Genomic DNA, 14,514 nt, shown 5'->3' with positions numbered 1-14,514 from the left:
CTGCCCACAGCCCTTTGCTTCTCCCCGTGAGAGCTCTGTGGACTGTCCTTTGAAACCGTTCTCCCCTGGTCTCAGCACAGGACAGATGTTTGTGGGAGTTCTTAAGATCAATTTGTGTGTGAAGGCACCTTACAGGCAGTGCAAGCTTGAGCACAGGGCAAGTGAGAGAGGACTGATGGACACTGCAGCTCTCTTGGTTCTGCAAAGAACTGAGACTTTTTGCCTGATGCAATGCTCTTCTGACTGTACCTAGGAGGAAGCCTCAGCAGTGTAATGACATGACTGCCGATGACACTGAACCTCTCCTCTCCTGCTAATATGTGCTCAGTTGTGAATGTGTAAACTGAACTTCTGTATCTGACATCCCTCCTGTCCTAACCTGTCACTGCCTTTTTCTCCTCTGACGGTGCCCCATGCCCAGAGGCAGCAGATGTCCAACGGCAGCTCCATCACCCACTTCCTCCTCCTGCCATTCGCACACACGCGGGAGCTGCAGCTCTGCCACTTCTGGCTCTTCCTGGGCATCTCCCTGGCTGCGCTCCTGGGCAACGGCCTCATCATCACCAGCACAGCCTGCGACCAGCGCCTCCACACCCCCAGGTACTTCTTCCTCCTCAACCTCTCCCTGCTGGACCTGGGCTGCATCTCCACCACTGTCCCCAAATCCATGGCCAATTCCCTCTGGGACACCAGGGCCATCTCCTACACAGGTTGTGCTGCACAGCTCTTTTTTGTGCTCTTTTTTCTCATAGCTGAGTTTTATCTCCTCACTGTCATGTCCTACGACCGCTACGTGGCCATCTGCAAGCCCCTGCACTATGGGACCCTCCTGGGCAGCAGAGCTTGTGTCCACCTGGCAGCAGCTGCCTGGGGCACTGGGTTTCTCAGTGCTCTGCTGCACACAGCCAATACATTTTCACTGCCCCTCTGCCGAGACAATGATGTGGAGCAGTTCTTCTGTGAAATCCCCCACATCCTCAAGCTCTCCTGCTCACACTCCTACCTCAGGGAAGTTGGGCTTCTTGTGGTTGGTGTCCTGATTGCTGTTGGCTGTTTTGTTTTCATTGTGGGGTCCTATGTGCAGATCTTCAGGGCCGTGCTGAGGATCCCCTCTGAGCAGGGACGCCACAAAGCCTTTTCCATGTGCCTCCCTCACCTGGCAGTGCTTTCCCTGCTTCTCAGCACTGGCACATTTGCCTACCTGAAGCCCCCCTCCATCTCCTCCCCATCCCTGGATCTGGTGGTGTCAGTGCTGTACTCGGTGGTGCCTCCAGCAGTGAACCCCCTCATCTACAGCCTGAGGAACCAGGAGCTCAAGGATGCTGTGAGGAAGCTGGTGACCAGATGTGTTTCAGCAGATATACGCTGCTTGCTTTAGCCTTGAAAGGGCTTCCAGTGTAGGTCATGACAGGCCATGTCTGTCTTTCCTGCTTTACATTTGTTTTCCTATTTCAATTTGTGATTATGTTTTCTTAATAGAAATGTCAGGTTTCATCTCCTAATTAAGTTGCCATTCGTGTTGTGTGACCCACAGACTTCGTGTCACTCTGGTCTCTGATTGTATTTAAGGGAAATAAATGATCCTGCAACAACTGCTTCTCTGTGATATGTCCTCACATGTCAGGAATGAAGGGGAATGAAAGCAGCTTTCTGGCTGCTCCAGCTCTGGGATGGCTGCTCTGTGCCTGGAGCAGGAAGAGCTCTTGGGGAGCCCATTGAATGGGGCTGTTGTGCTGGTGTGGGGCGATGGGAAAGCATGGGGAGGCTGCAGAGCTCTCAGGGAGTTTTGGGCAGGAGAGCAGGGGACACAGGGGTCCCTGCAGGGAGCTCCCCTGCAATGGCACAGGCTGGGGCTGCCTGGCTGAGAACAGCATATGGGAAAGGTCTGGGTGGGCCAGAGCTGGACAGGAGGCAGCAAGGGAGGACAGCAGCATCGTGGGCTGTATGAGCAGGAGCACAGCAGGAGAACAAGGGAAGGGATGATCTGGAATACTCCATCCAGGCTTCACATCCCCACTTCAGGAATGCTATTGGCAAGCAGGTGTGAGTTTATCAATGGGCCCTCAGGACAGGCAGGGACTGGATCACGGTGTCTGTGGAGAGAGGCTGGGGCAGCTGGGCTTGTCCAGCCCGGAGAAGGGAAGGCTGATGGGGACCTGAGATCTTGGTAAGGGAAGGCTATTGGGGACTTGCTGCCTGTAGTGGGAAGGAGGACATGGAGAATACAGAGCCAGGCTCCTTACCATGGTGTCTGGTGGGAGGACAAAAGGCAGTGGGGGATAGTGACAGAGGAGAGGTTCAGGCAGGACAGAAGGAAACCTTGTTCCCATCGACTCAGGCAAGGGCTGCATCAGGTCACCCAGAGAGGCTGTGCAGTCTCTGGCCTTGGGAATTTCCAGCTCAGCTTGAATCAAGCCTTGAACCTCTTGCTCTGACCCTGTTCCTGGTGGGTTCGACATGAGACATCCTGGGGTCCCTTCCAACCTCTGTTCACTTCTGATCCTACAATGATGGGCTTAGGAAAGGTCACAAAGATGCTCTAAGGGCTCGAGCACATCTTCAACGGAAACAGGCTGAGAGATGTTGCTCTTTAGCCTGGAGAAGAGAAGGTTCCAGGGAGACATCTTAGCAATCTTCCCGTGTCTAAGCAGGCCCTGCAAAGAATCTGGAGAGGGGCATTTTATGAGGCTGTGCAGTGAAGGACAAGGGGGAATGGCTTTAAGCTGAAGAAAGGGAGATTTAGCTTGACATTAGGAGGAAGTTGTTCCCTTTGAGGGCGGTGGGACACTGGCACAGGGTGCCCAGACAAGCTGTGTCTGACCCATCCCTGTCAGTGCTCAAGGCCAGGTTGGATGGGTGTCAGCTTTGCTCTGAAGCAGTGCTTTGTCCACCTCTGATGTTCACAAGGGATGACGGATGAAATCCAACTTCATTGTAAAGTTCACTACTTGTACTCATGACTCGAGTCTTGGTTGCACAAGAGAGGATCAGCATGGCCTTAGAGTCATTTGGACTGTGTTATTTATTTACTGGCATAACACTGCTGAGGTGTTTTTTTTTTTTTTTTGGGAGGGGGGTGCTATAAAACATTCTTTGTATGACAGAAAATGAGAACAATATTGAAACAGGGATTTCTCAGCTCCTTGTAGCTTAGTGCAGAGCAAGGAGTGCTGCAGTGTCCATCAGTCCTTTCCCATTTGCCCTGTGCTTACAACACTTGTATATGATGCCTTCACACACAAAGTGCTCTTAAGAACCCCCACAAACACCTGTCCTGTGCTGAAAGCAGGGGAGCACGGTTTCAAAGAGCAGATCACGGAGCTCTCATGGGGAGAAGCAAAGGGCTGTAGGCAGCAGAGCATGGCCAGGAGCCACCTCCAGTGCCAGACCCCAAGAGAGCTGCCTGAATGCGCCCTCCCCAGGGTTGGGCTGCACTTTCCCCTCACTCCCTGCCCAGACTATCTGAGAACTTTCCCTCATGGGAACATGCCTCCAAGTGGCACATGGGGAATGCCCACGGCTGGGGGTGCCTGAACGCTGCTCATCATGCTCCATGAGCCCGCCTTCCTGTCTCCCTTTCCTGCACTACCCAAACTTGCCTGGAATACAGCATCCATTCCTGAGCCTGGGGAATGCAGGAACCTCCTGCAGTGAGGTGTGCAAAGCTTCTGTGAGACACTTGTAAGTGTGGGCAGAGTGTGGGGTTTGTGCAGCAGAGAGGGTGCTACAGGCAGGAAGCTGTCCCAGATGAGGTACCCTGTCCCCAGAGCATGGGGTACCTTGCACCCAAGGACACCACCTTTCCTTTTGGCTCTTGCCAACAAGTTCTCAATCCGGACCATTGCCTTTTCCCACTGATCTCCCATGGTGCTTAGCTCTCTATACTGATGGCATCACCCATTCTTCTATAAGTCCCCTTTAGATCAGCTTGCTGAGGGATATTCACTCCACCTGCTGAATTGACACTATAGTAGCAGCCTACAACTAGGTGAAATGTGGCTTCAGAGATGATGTAGGTTTTCTTGCTAGCAGGAAGAGAAGGAAATGTCTGCAAAGTGCAGCTTGGAAGGTTCAGACTCAAAGTTAGGAAAGAGAAATGTCACTCAAAAGGTGGACTTGTGGTGCAAGAGGTCACCCGGAGGGAGTCTGGCTCAGCCCATGGCTTTGTGTTTCAAGGAACAGACAGCCATGGGTGCAGAGATGGGACTGAAGGTACAGAAATGCCAGGTGAGAGCTAGGTGGGAAAGCAAGATGGGGGTCAACTGCCTGAAGGGAAAGAGGTGCAGGCATGGGCCAGTGTAGGACAGCCTGCAGCAGAGATGGCAGGGTTCTGGCATGGCTGAAAGGCCCAAAAGAACAAAAGGCCTCTGTGCCCTGGGCTATGGCAGTCGCCTCTTTCATCAAGACCTATGAGGAGAACTTTCATTCTCAGGATTTCAGGCTCTGCTTCTCCAAGTGCTGTGGTCAGGGCTTGGCCTTTCTGCATCATCAAACAAACCAAGGGTTTTCCCACCATCAGACACCTGCACTTTGCCTTTGTCTCCAGTAATCAGAGCCTGCAGTTACTTGCTTTAAAGAGTCCCTGGGGAGGCTTTGTCAGCAGCAGCCCTCAGTGGGGCCCATTAATGCTGCACACTCTTGGGACTTTGTTTCTGAGTTGGACTTCTTGAGAGGTTTCCTCAGTCTCCTCTCATCCCCTGAGGTTCACGGACTCAGCCCAAATACACCATGGGACTCATTAAACCCTGATGAGCCATGTGTCACCGTGAAGTTTTTGTCAAGTCTTCCAGATTGTCTTCCTGGGAACTGGGGAGGTTTCTGGGTGCAGGAAGATTACAAAGGGCATCTGTTCGAAGTTATTTGAAAGGGTTATTTGAAAGGAAAATCTACGAAAGATGGGAGGAATGAAGGACGCGGTGTAACAGGCAGGACAGTGGCAGTGGAAGGGGAAGATCGGCATTCCTTTGGGATCCCCCTTGTGAAAGGCCATTGGATTGGCAGAGGTCTCTTGGGAGGGAGGACAAGGACATGTTGCAGTTACCTTTGATAAAGGTACCAAGGACAACCCAGGGGAGCCCAGGCTGTACAAGCTGCCTTTGGTGAGGCGTGTGCCAGCATCAGAGTCCTCTTGGGTGACACCTCTGGGCACCTAAAAGCCGTCCGAAGGGTAACTGCTGCCTGGCCAAGCTGAGAGCCTGCAGTTTTGCGTGAGGAGGCAAAGAGTGGATGTGGTTTCCCTCAGCTTCAGCACAGCTCTTGGCACGGTCTCCCTTAATGCTGCTCTACCCAAGGGAAGACATTGCAGCCTGGGTGGGTGGACAAGGAGGAGGGTGAAGCACTTGTGTCAGCAGAGCCAGCTCCAACAGTTGAGGAGCCACCAGGGACATCCCAGGCACCAGGAGATGCAGGTGCCTGCTCCGGCCTGTCACCTCCTCAGCCACCATGACACCACAAGGAGCAGCATCAGCCAGGGCCCTTCTCCTGCCGCAGTACCCGCAGAGCCAGCAGTGCCACCATGAGTCAGGAATGTTGGGCTCTGGGCCCCCTCGTGAGGGCAGACCAGGTCGACAACAGTGCAGGGCTGAGGTGCCTCTAGCCTCTGACAGTGGCAGCAGGAGGCCAGAGAGACGCTGCTGCTGCAGTGCACGGCTCTGCGTGTGCAAGGTGATCTCAGAGAAAACTCCAGGAACAAACTCACCAACAAAGGTTTCAAGCTGACAAGCAGGTATTCTTTCTTGTGGCGCCAGGAGACCGCGGGGATAGCTCCTCTTAAGTGTCTCTCAATTGCCACACAAGCCGTCCTTTCATAGTCCCTGGGCATACATACATATTCATAAGGCTGCATATAGATTACATCATTTTCCAGAGAGTTCCCCGCACGCGTACGGAATTGTGGTGGTGGTGGTGTCAGAGGGTCGTTTACTTCTTCCAGCAATCTTGATCACTTCTGGCCACCTTTGAGGGATCATAGAGAAGTCATAGAGGAGTCGTACAGGAGTCATAGAGAAGTGATAGAGGAGTCTTAGTATCATAGAGTCATAGAATCATAGAATCATAGAATAATTAGGGTTGGAAAGGACCTGAAGATCATCCAGTTCCAACCCCCTTGATGTGGGCAGGGACACCTTACACTAAACCATACCACCCAAGGCCTCGTCCAACCTGGTCTTGAACACTGCCAGGGATGGAGCATTCACAGCCTCCCTGGGCAATTTATTCCAGTGCCTCACCACCCTAACAGGAAAGAATTTCCTCCTTAGATCCAATCTAAACTTCCCCTGTTTCATTTTTAACCCGTGACCCCTTGTCATAGGGGAATCATTCGGGAATCATAGAGGAGTCATAGAAGAGTCAAAACCAGTCATAGAGGAGTCATAAAGGAGTCATAGAGGAGTCATAGAGGGGTCACAGAGGAGTCATAGAGGGGTCATAGAGGAGTCATATTGAAGTCATAGAGGAGTAATAGAGAAGTCATAATAGAGTCATAGTGGAGTCATATAGGAGACATAGTGTCATAGATTCATAGAAGAGTCATAGCGGAGTCAGTGGAATCATAGAGGAATCATAGTGGAGTCATAGAGGAGTCCTATTGGAGTCGTAGAGGAGTCATAGAGGAGTCACACAGGAGTCATAGAGGAGTCGTAGAGGAGTCATAGAGGGTTCATAGAAGAGACATAGAGTAGTCATGTTGGAGTCATAGAAGAGTCATAGTGGAGTCCTTGAGGAGTCAGAGTCGTAGAGGAGTCATAAGGAGTCGTATAGGAGTCATAGAGGAGTGATAGAGGTGTCATAGAGGAGTCAGAGAGGAGTCATAGAGGATTAATAGAAGTGTCATAGTGTCATGGATTGATAGAGGAGCCATAGAGGAGTCATCAAGGGCTCATACAGAAGTCATAAAGGAGTTTAGAGTGGAATCATAGTGGTATCAAAGAGGAGTCATAGTGTCATAGAGAAGTCATAGAAGAATTGCAGAGGAGTTGTAGAGGATTCGTAGGGGTGTCATAGAGGAGACATGGAAGAGTCGTAGAGGAGTCATAGATGAGTCATAGAGGATTCATAGAAGAGTCAGAGATGGGTCATAGAGGGGTCATAGTGGAGTCATAGAAGTGTCATAGAGGGCTCATAGAGGATTCATAGTGGAGTCATAGAGAGGTCTTAGAGGGGTCATAATGGAGTCATAGTGGAGTCGTAGGGGGTCATAGAAGCATCTTAGAGGGGTCATAGAGGGGTCGTAGTGTAGTAATAGAGTTGTCATAGAGGAGACATAGAGGAGTCATAGAGGAGTCATAGTGGAGTCATAGAGGTGTCTTAGAGGAGTCATAGTGTCATAGATTCATAGAGGAGTCATCGAGGACTCATACAGGAGTCATACACGAGTCATAGTGGGGTCAAAGAATAGTCATAGGGGAGTCATATTGGAATAATAGAGGAGTCCTAGTGTCATAGATTCATAGAGCAGTCATAGAGCAGTCATAGAGACGTCATAGAGTTCTTATAGAGGAGTCATAGACGGGTCATAGAAAAGTCATAGAGGAGTCATAGACGGGTCATAGAAAAGTCATAGAGGAGTCATAGAGAGTAATAGTGGAGTCTTAGAGGAGTCTTAGAGTAGTCATAGGGTCATAGATTCATAGAGGAGTCAGAGGAGTCGTAGAGGAGTCATAGATGAGTCATAGTAGAATAATCTAAGAGTCAGGGGAATGTTAGAGGAATTGTAGGGGAGTGAGTCATGGAGAAGTTAGACATAGAAGAGTCTTACAGTCATAGAGGTGTCTTAGAGTTATAGTGGAGTCATAGAGGAATCATAGAGGTGTCATAGGCGCATCATAGAGGAGTCATAGAGGCACCATTGAGGCTTAGAGGAGTCATAGAGGACTCCTGGAGGGGTCATAGAGGGGTCTTAGGGAACTCTTAGAAGGGTCATTGGCGAGTGTCCTGAGTTTAGCAGCAGCAGTCATTTTTCTCCTTCTTAGTAGCTGGTGCAGCGCGGTGGTTTTGACTTTCGGCCTGGGAACAGAGCTGATAACACCAATGTTTTTAGTTTCTGTGCAAATGTTTTGGTCTGACGAAGGACTTTCTGAGCCTCATGCTCTGTGAGAGAGGAGGGCAATCAGGGAGGAATCTGAGCCAGGACACCTGACACAAAGTGGCCAAAGAAGTATTCCAAGCCACATCATGTCATGCCCAGGATGTAACAGGGAGTTACCCAGAAGGGCTAGAGGACTGCCGGGTTGGACTAGGTATCGGTTGGTGCTTGGTCAGGCTGGGGGGGTGAGTTATCAGTCGGCTGGTGGTGAGATGTTGTATTCTCTTCCCTTGTTATTTCCTTTGTCATTATTATTATTGGTGGTAGCAGTAGTGATGTGTGTTAGACCTTAGTTACTAAACTGTTCTTATCTCAACCCATGGGAGTTGCATTCTTTTCGATTCTCCTCTCCCTCCCTCTGGGAGTAGGGAGCAGGAAAGAAGGGCAGGAGTGAGTGAACGAGTTGCCTGACTGGTTTTAAACCACAACAGTTGTTTTTGGCGCCTAACGTGGGGCGCAAGGGTTGAGATAAGGACAGATCTGACCGGATTAATAGTCACTCATCACAATGCCGATTTATTGGCTCTCAGAATTATTCCTCTTCATCTCACAGTTTCAGACTGTTGTACCTTACTTAGAGCCAGTATTTGTGTCTTAGTGTTTATCAAGTGTGGGGTTTGGGCTAAGGTTCTTGTCTGACTGTGCTTTATGGCAATCACTTGGAATATGGGCGGGCTCCAGCAGCAGGGTGGGACGGACGTGGCCGTGGACTTGTACCTGTACCTGTACGCTGCTCTTCCCCGTCCTGGCCCTCGTCCTCGCCTCCATCTTCGAGAGGCTGTGGGGAGCCACGGGGGAGTGGCCCAGTTAGCCGGCAGCTGCCAAACTGGCCCGGGAGAGGGGCCCTGCGGACCAAGCAGCGGTGGGAGCGGGGCTGGAGGCCGGCAGGCAGCAGCTGCTGATTTGGGATGTCAGGGCTGTCAAGCGGCAGAAGGAGGTGGCTGCATAGCAGCTGGAGAAGGAGGTGGAGAAATGTAGAATCTGAGCACGACGTGAATGGTATGCAATAAGGGCTGGATACTGGTTTAGCAGTAGCAGTCATATTTCTCCTTCTTAGTAGCTGGTTCAGCGTTGTGTTTTGACTTTCGGCCTGGGAACAGAGATGATAACACCAATGTTTTTAGTTTTTGCAAAGTCATGTTTACTCTGACCAAGGACTTTGTGAGCCTCAGGCTCTGCCAGGGAGGAGGGGAAGCCATGAGGAAGCAGAGACAGGACACCTGACCCAAACTGACCAAAGAGGTATTCCATACCTGTTATACCTGAGTTACTAAACTGTTCTTATCTCAGCCCATGGGAGTTGAATTCTTTTCGGTTCTCCTCTCCGTCCCTCTGGGAGTAGGGGGAGGGCAAGAAGGGGGGGAGTGAGTGAACGAGCTCCCTGACTGGTTTTAAATCACGACACTTGCCTTGCCTAGCCTTGCCTAACTTGGCCTGGCCTGGCCTTGCTTTGACGTGCCTTACTTTCATTGCCTTGCCTTGTAATGCGTTGCCTTGTATTGCCTTGCTGTCCATTGCCTGGACTTGCTTGGCCTTGCCTTGTCTTGTCTGGCCTTGCATGGCATTGCCTTGCCTTGCCTGGCCTTGCTTTGCTTTGCCATGCCTTGCATTGCCTTGCCTTGCCTGGCCTGGACTCCCCTAGCCTGGCCTTGCCTGGCCTTGCCTTGTCTTTCCTTGCCTCTCATTGCCTGGTCTTGCCTTGCATTATCTTGCCTGGCCTTTCCTGGCATGGCTTGGCTTGCCCTTGCTTTGCCTTGCATTGAATTGCCTTGCCGTACCTTGCATTGCCTTGCCTGTCCTGCCCTAGCCTGGCCTTGCCCTGCTTGACGTGGCCTGTCCTGGCCTTGCAGGGCTTTCCTTGCCTTGCTTTGCCTTGCCCTTCCTGGTCTGGCCAGGCCTTGCCTTGCCTTGCCTTGCCTTGCCTTGCCTTACCATGCCTGGCCTTGCCTGGCATTGCCTTGCCTTGCCTTGTCTTGCCTCGCCTTGCCTTGCCTTGCGTCTCCTCGCCATGCCTTTCCTTCCCTTCCTTTGCCATGCCTTGCCTTCCCTTTTCTTGCCTTCCCTTTTCTTGCCTTCCTTTGAATTGACTTCCCTTGCCTTACCTTCCCTTGTCTTGCCATGCCTTGCTATGATTTTCCTTCCCTTGCCATTCCTTGTCTTGCTTTGCCTTGCTATGCCTTGCTTTGCTTTGTCTTGACTGGCCTTCCCTTGCCTTGCCATGCCTTGCCGTGCCTTTAATTCCCTTGCCATGCCATGTCTTGCCTTCCCATGTCTTACCTTGCCTTCCCTCGCCTTGCCATGTCTTGCAATGACTTTCCTTTCCTTCCCTTGCCATGCCATGCCTTGCCTTCCCTTGCCTTGCATCACCTCGCCTCACCTGACTTCACCAGGACTTTCCTTCCATTGCCATGCCTTGCCTTGCCTTCACATTGCCTTGCCTTGCCTAGCATCTCCATGCCTTTCCTTCCCTTGCTTTTTCTTGACTTGCCTCGCCTTGCCTCGATTTGCCTTGACTTGCCTCACCTCGCCTTGCCTCGCCTTGCCTTGTCCTGCCTCGCCTCGCATCGCCTCACTATGTCTTTATCTCTGTTGCCCTGCCTTGCCTCGCCTTGCCTCAACTCACCATGAATTTCCTTCCCTTGCCTTGCCATGCCTTGCCTTGCATTGCCTCGCCTCGCGTCGCCTCACGTCGCCTCACCTCTCCTCACCTCGCGATGACTTTCCTTCCCTTGCCATGTTTTGCCTTGCCTTGCCTTCCATTGCCTCGCATCGCATCGTATCGCCTCGCCATGCCATTCTTTCCTTTGCCATGCCTGCCTTTCCTTGCCTTGACTTGTCTTGCCGTGTATTCCCTTGCCTTGCCATGCCTTGCCATGCCTTTCCTTCCCTTACCATGCTTTTCTTTCCCTTGCCATGCCTTGCCTTGCCTCACCTTGCCTGGTCTTGCCTGGCTTTGCCTTGCATTGCCTGGCTTTGCCTTGCATTGCCTTGCCTGGCCTGGCCTGGCCTGTCATGGCCTTGCCTTGCCTTGCCCTGCCTTGCCTAACCTTGAGTTGCATTGCCTTGACTTGCTTTGCCTTACCTTCAGTTTCCTTGCCTTGTCTTGCCTTGCCATTTCTTGCCTTGCCTTGCCTTGCCTTCCCTAGCCTTGCATTGCCTTCCCTTGCTTTGCCTTCCTTTGTCTTGCATTGCCTTGCCTTGCCTGGCCTTGCTTGACACAGATCTCTTGCTGTGTCATGTGCACTTGCCACTTACTGAGGAAAGTATCCATGGGCTGGGAAAGGAAACAGCGCAGGAGGGAATTTTTAGCTAATTGTAGCTCTTCCTGGTAAAACCTGTAGGGCTCTAGCATCTTGTTCCATATTTTCCGTGGTCACTGGAATGGGTTTCATTATTAAAAAAAGTATTTCATTTTCTACTTCCCTGTGTTCCAGGAGAAAGAGCAACAAGGGCCTCCCCTTGTGCTACAGCTTGTGACTCTGTGCAAGACATGACGAGAAAAACAGATGGGCTGGTACTTGTGGAGAAGCCTGTGGCCTGTAGAGCTTCATCAGGGACAAGGACAGGTTTCTGTGTAAGCACTGACTCAGTTCAGCCCAGCTGTGCTGTAGTGAAGAGCAGCACCCCTCGCTGCCCTGTGCGGAGTCGGGGCTGGGGTGTGTGCTCCCCACCCCTTCTCTCCTGCCTCCTTTCTCTGCAGTGAAACAGAAACTGTGTTCTCTGAAGAAATTCTTTCCGGTGAGGGTGGTGAGACACTGGAACGTGTTTCCCAGAGAAGTCCCCCATGCCTGTTCTGAAACTGTTTAGGATTGCTGAAAGAATCACTTCCACAGATACCAGCAGAAGTGATTTTAATGTGAATTTCTAAAAGCAGGATTCCTCAGGATTTGGTGGCGAGGCCCCACTCCACCATCTACAAAAAGAGATTGTGTCAGACTTGGCAAGGATTTATCCAGGACTGGATTCAAGTGATTTACACAGCATTGAACTGAAATCATGTGTATAGAAACTGCAAACAGAAAGGAATAAGGGAGACCCTCTTGTTGAGTCATGAGGTTCAGATTGGATCTCTTTGCTTTCTAAGCTCCCTCTCCGAGAGCAGTCTGCGTGCCACTGGATTCCATCTTAGTCTCAGGCCTAGTATTCATCTAAAGGATCACAAATGCCAGCTAGCAGCAGTTTGCATTTGTAAACTCAATCACAGGATTTCTAACAGCACTTGATCACTGAAGCTAATAGACACGCGCTTGCAATTAAATATCCAACCTAACACAACACACTGAGATGGAGCTAGATGGCTGTGCACAGATCTAGATGCATCCCTATGCTAAAGCTGCCCTTGGTGAAGTGAAAAGTAAAAGCAGAGCAAAATACTCACAGCAGCTCTGGAAGCACTCCTCAGCGGGCGAAGGGCTGAGTGTCAGTGAGCAGCAGGATCAGCCCAGCCAGATGATCCCCCTATTAGCTAAACTGGAGAGTTTAGGGGGCTCTCAGAGATGTCTCACTATGAGGGAGATGCTGCCCACAGCACACTGCGGTCCAGGAGAGGGTTAGGGTTAGGGGTTAGAGCTCAAAAAATCTCTCTCTTGGGACTAAAAGTTCTAGGGTCGTCAGAGAGGTGTGCTCGCTTCTTGCCGCTGTGCCAACAAACATAGTAGTACTGAATTCCAGTTATAAATTGAGGGCAATGTTTGGTTGCTTTACTCAGTTGTTAAGAATTTCTTAAATGTGTTTAAGTACGATTATATACATGGACAAGTTTCTGCATCAACATAACTTGTTCAGCTGATTTCTATGCTGTAATGTATAGCAGAATGTTTAACAACAAACAGAATAGGATATAAATTAGTGAAATTAAGGTAGGATGTAAAATTCAGCTTTAAAGCCTCAGTTGCTGGGGTATCCTACCAGAGGTGTTCTCATGCTCAGTGTGTGGACTTCCCAGAGATAAGTTAATGGTTGGATTTGATGTTCTCAAAGGGCCATTTTCAAATTAGTTGATTGATTGTAAGAAACGAAGATTTTTAGCCTTAAATCTTTGTATCATCAGAGAACTGGCACTGCAGGAAGGCAGTGTGCCTCCCAGCTGAGGGAGGGAAGATTAGTGATTGCTTCAGGCTGTTTCGTATGGTGTTTCCCTGGAGCCCCAGGGAGCCCTGGAAGGAGCCCAGTGGGGCAGAGGCAGAGCCACCTTGGGCTGGGCCTCTGCTGCTAAGCTGGGACCGAGGGGAGACCTGCGAGACACAGGGAGCTTAAAGGCACTTGGCAGTGGAGGATGCTGAGGAGGAGGAGGAGGAACCTTCTGAAGGAGAAACCTTCCCAGCCCTGTTTGTGGTAAGGCACTGGGTGCAGGGCAATGCAGCTGCAGTCTCTCTCTGTGTAGATAAGGAGGAGGATGTGCTGCAGAGCAGGGCTTCCCCCTGCACCATGCAGGGACAGGACAAGGCAGGTCCCTTGTGCCGGGGCTGGCTGCAGGGTGTGAATGTGGGTGTGCAGCCAGGGGTCCCCAGCGCTGCCCTTGCAGCAGGGTCCCTGCAGCCCAAAGGCTTTGTGCAGGGGCAGGGACTCTGCTGCCTGCCAGGGTCAGCACTCGGCCTGCCCGGGAGCTCCCCATAGAGCTCGGGGGGAGCTGTGGGGAAAGGAGAAACCCCTGACAGGGAAGGGAAGTGCTGGGTGGGTGACGCTGCTCCAATCTGCCGTCACTCTGAGCACTTCTTCAGAGGGTCCCTCTGAAAGACACTGAGGCATCATTTACCTGATAGGGAAGGATCCTGAGCTTTGATGGTTTTCCCTCTTGGTGGGCAGCTTGGGCACTGGGAGCTGGGAATTTACTTCTCTGCTTTGGGGGAGGCACCGAGAGTCTTGTGAGGGGTTGTGTGAGCTGCTCCTGAGCCCCTGCACAGGCAGGGGTGTGCAGGGCAGAGCTGAGCACACAGCCCATGGCATGGGCTCTGGGAGCACTGAGAGGGAGCAGAGGTGGGCACAGAGCAGCAGCTCCTGGCAGGGACAACTCCAGGCAGCAGAGATATGGATGGGCAGGGAGTGGGGGCAAAGTGCAGCCCAGCCCTGGGGAGTGTGCGTTCAGGCAGCTCTCTTGGGGTCTGGCACTGGAGGTGGCTGCTGGCCGTACTCTGCTGCCCACAGCCCTTTGCTTCTCAGCGTGAGAGCTCTGTGGACTGTCCTTTGAAACCGTTCTCCCCTGGTCTCAGCACAGGACAGATGTTTGTGGGGGTTCTTAAGATCAATTTGTGTGTGAAGGCACCTTACAGGCAGTGCAAGCTTGAGCACAGGGCAAGTGGGAGAGGACTGATGGAAACTGCAGCTCTCTTGGCTCTGCAAAGAACGGAGACTTTTTGCCTGATGCAATTCTCTTCTGATTGTACCTAGGAAGAAGCCTCAGCAGTGTAATGACATCACTGGCGATGACA

At 51.5% G+C, this 14,514-nt stretch overlaps 1 protein-coding gene across 1 annotated transcript; it reads left to right on the top strand.

Moving 5' to 3' along the window:
- The first annotated feature begins 379 nt into the window (after positions 1 to 379).
- Positions 380 to 1,420, top strand: LOC133282530 (olfactory receptor 14C36-like). Its single transcript, XM_061478539.1, has one exon. The coding sequence runs from the start codon at positions 431 to 433 to the stop codon at positions 1,376 to 1,378; it is 948 nt and encodes a 315-aa protein (XP_061334523.1). The 5' UTR covers positions 380 to 430; the 3' UTR covers positions 1,379 to 1,420.
- Positions 1,421 to 14,514: the final 13,094 nt, after the last annotated feature.

Source organism: Pezoporus flaviventris, unplaced genomic scaffold (genome assembly GCF_033815535.1).
Source record: "Pezoporus flaviventris isolate CSIRO_AGI_PZ_B2104156 unplaced genomic scaffold, CSIRO_AGI_Pfla_v1 ptg000127l, whole genome shotgun sequence".
In the NCBI taxonomy this organism is placed as follows: domain Eukaryota; kingdom Metazoa; phylum Chordata; class Aves; order Psittaciformes; family Psittacidae; genus Pezoporus; species Pezoporus flaviventris.
This window is presented reverse-complemented; position numbering and strand designations above follow the sequence as displayed.

Bases quoted from the DNA above. Each gene is read 5' to 3' on its own strand.
- LOC133282530 (XM_061478539.1), top strand. From the start codon at position 431: ATGTCCAACGGCAGCTCCATCACCCACTTCCTCCTCCTGCCATTCGCA.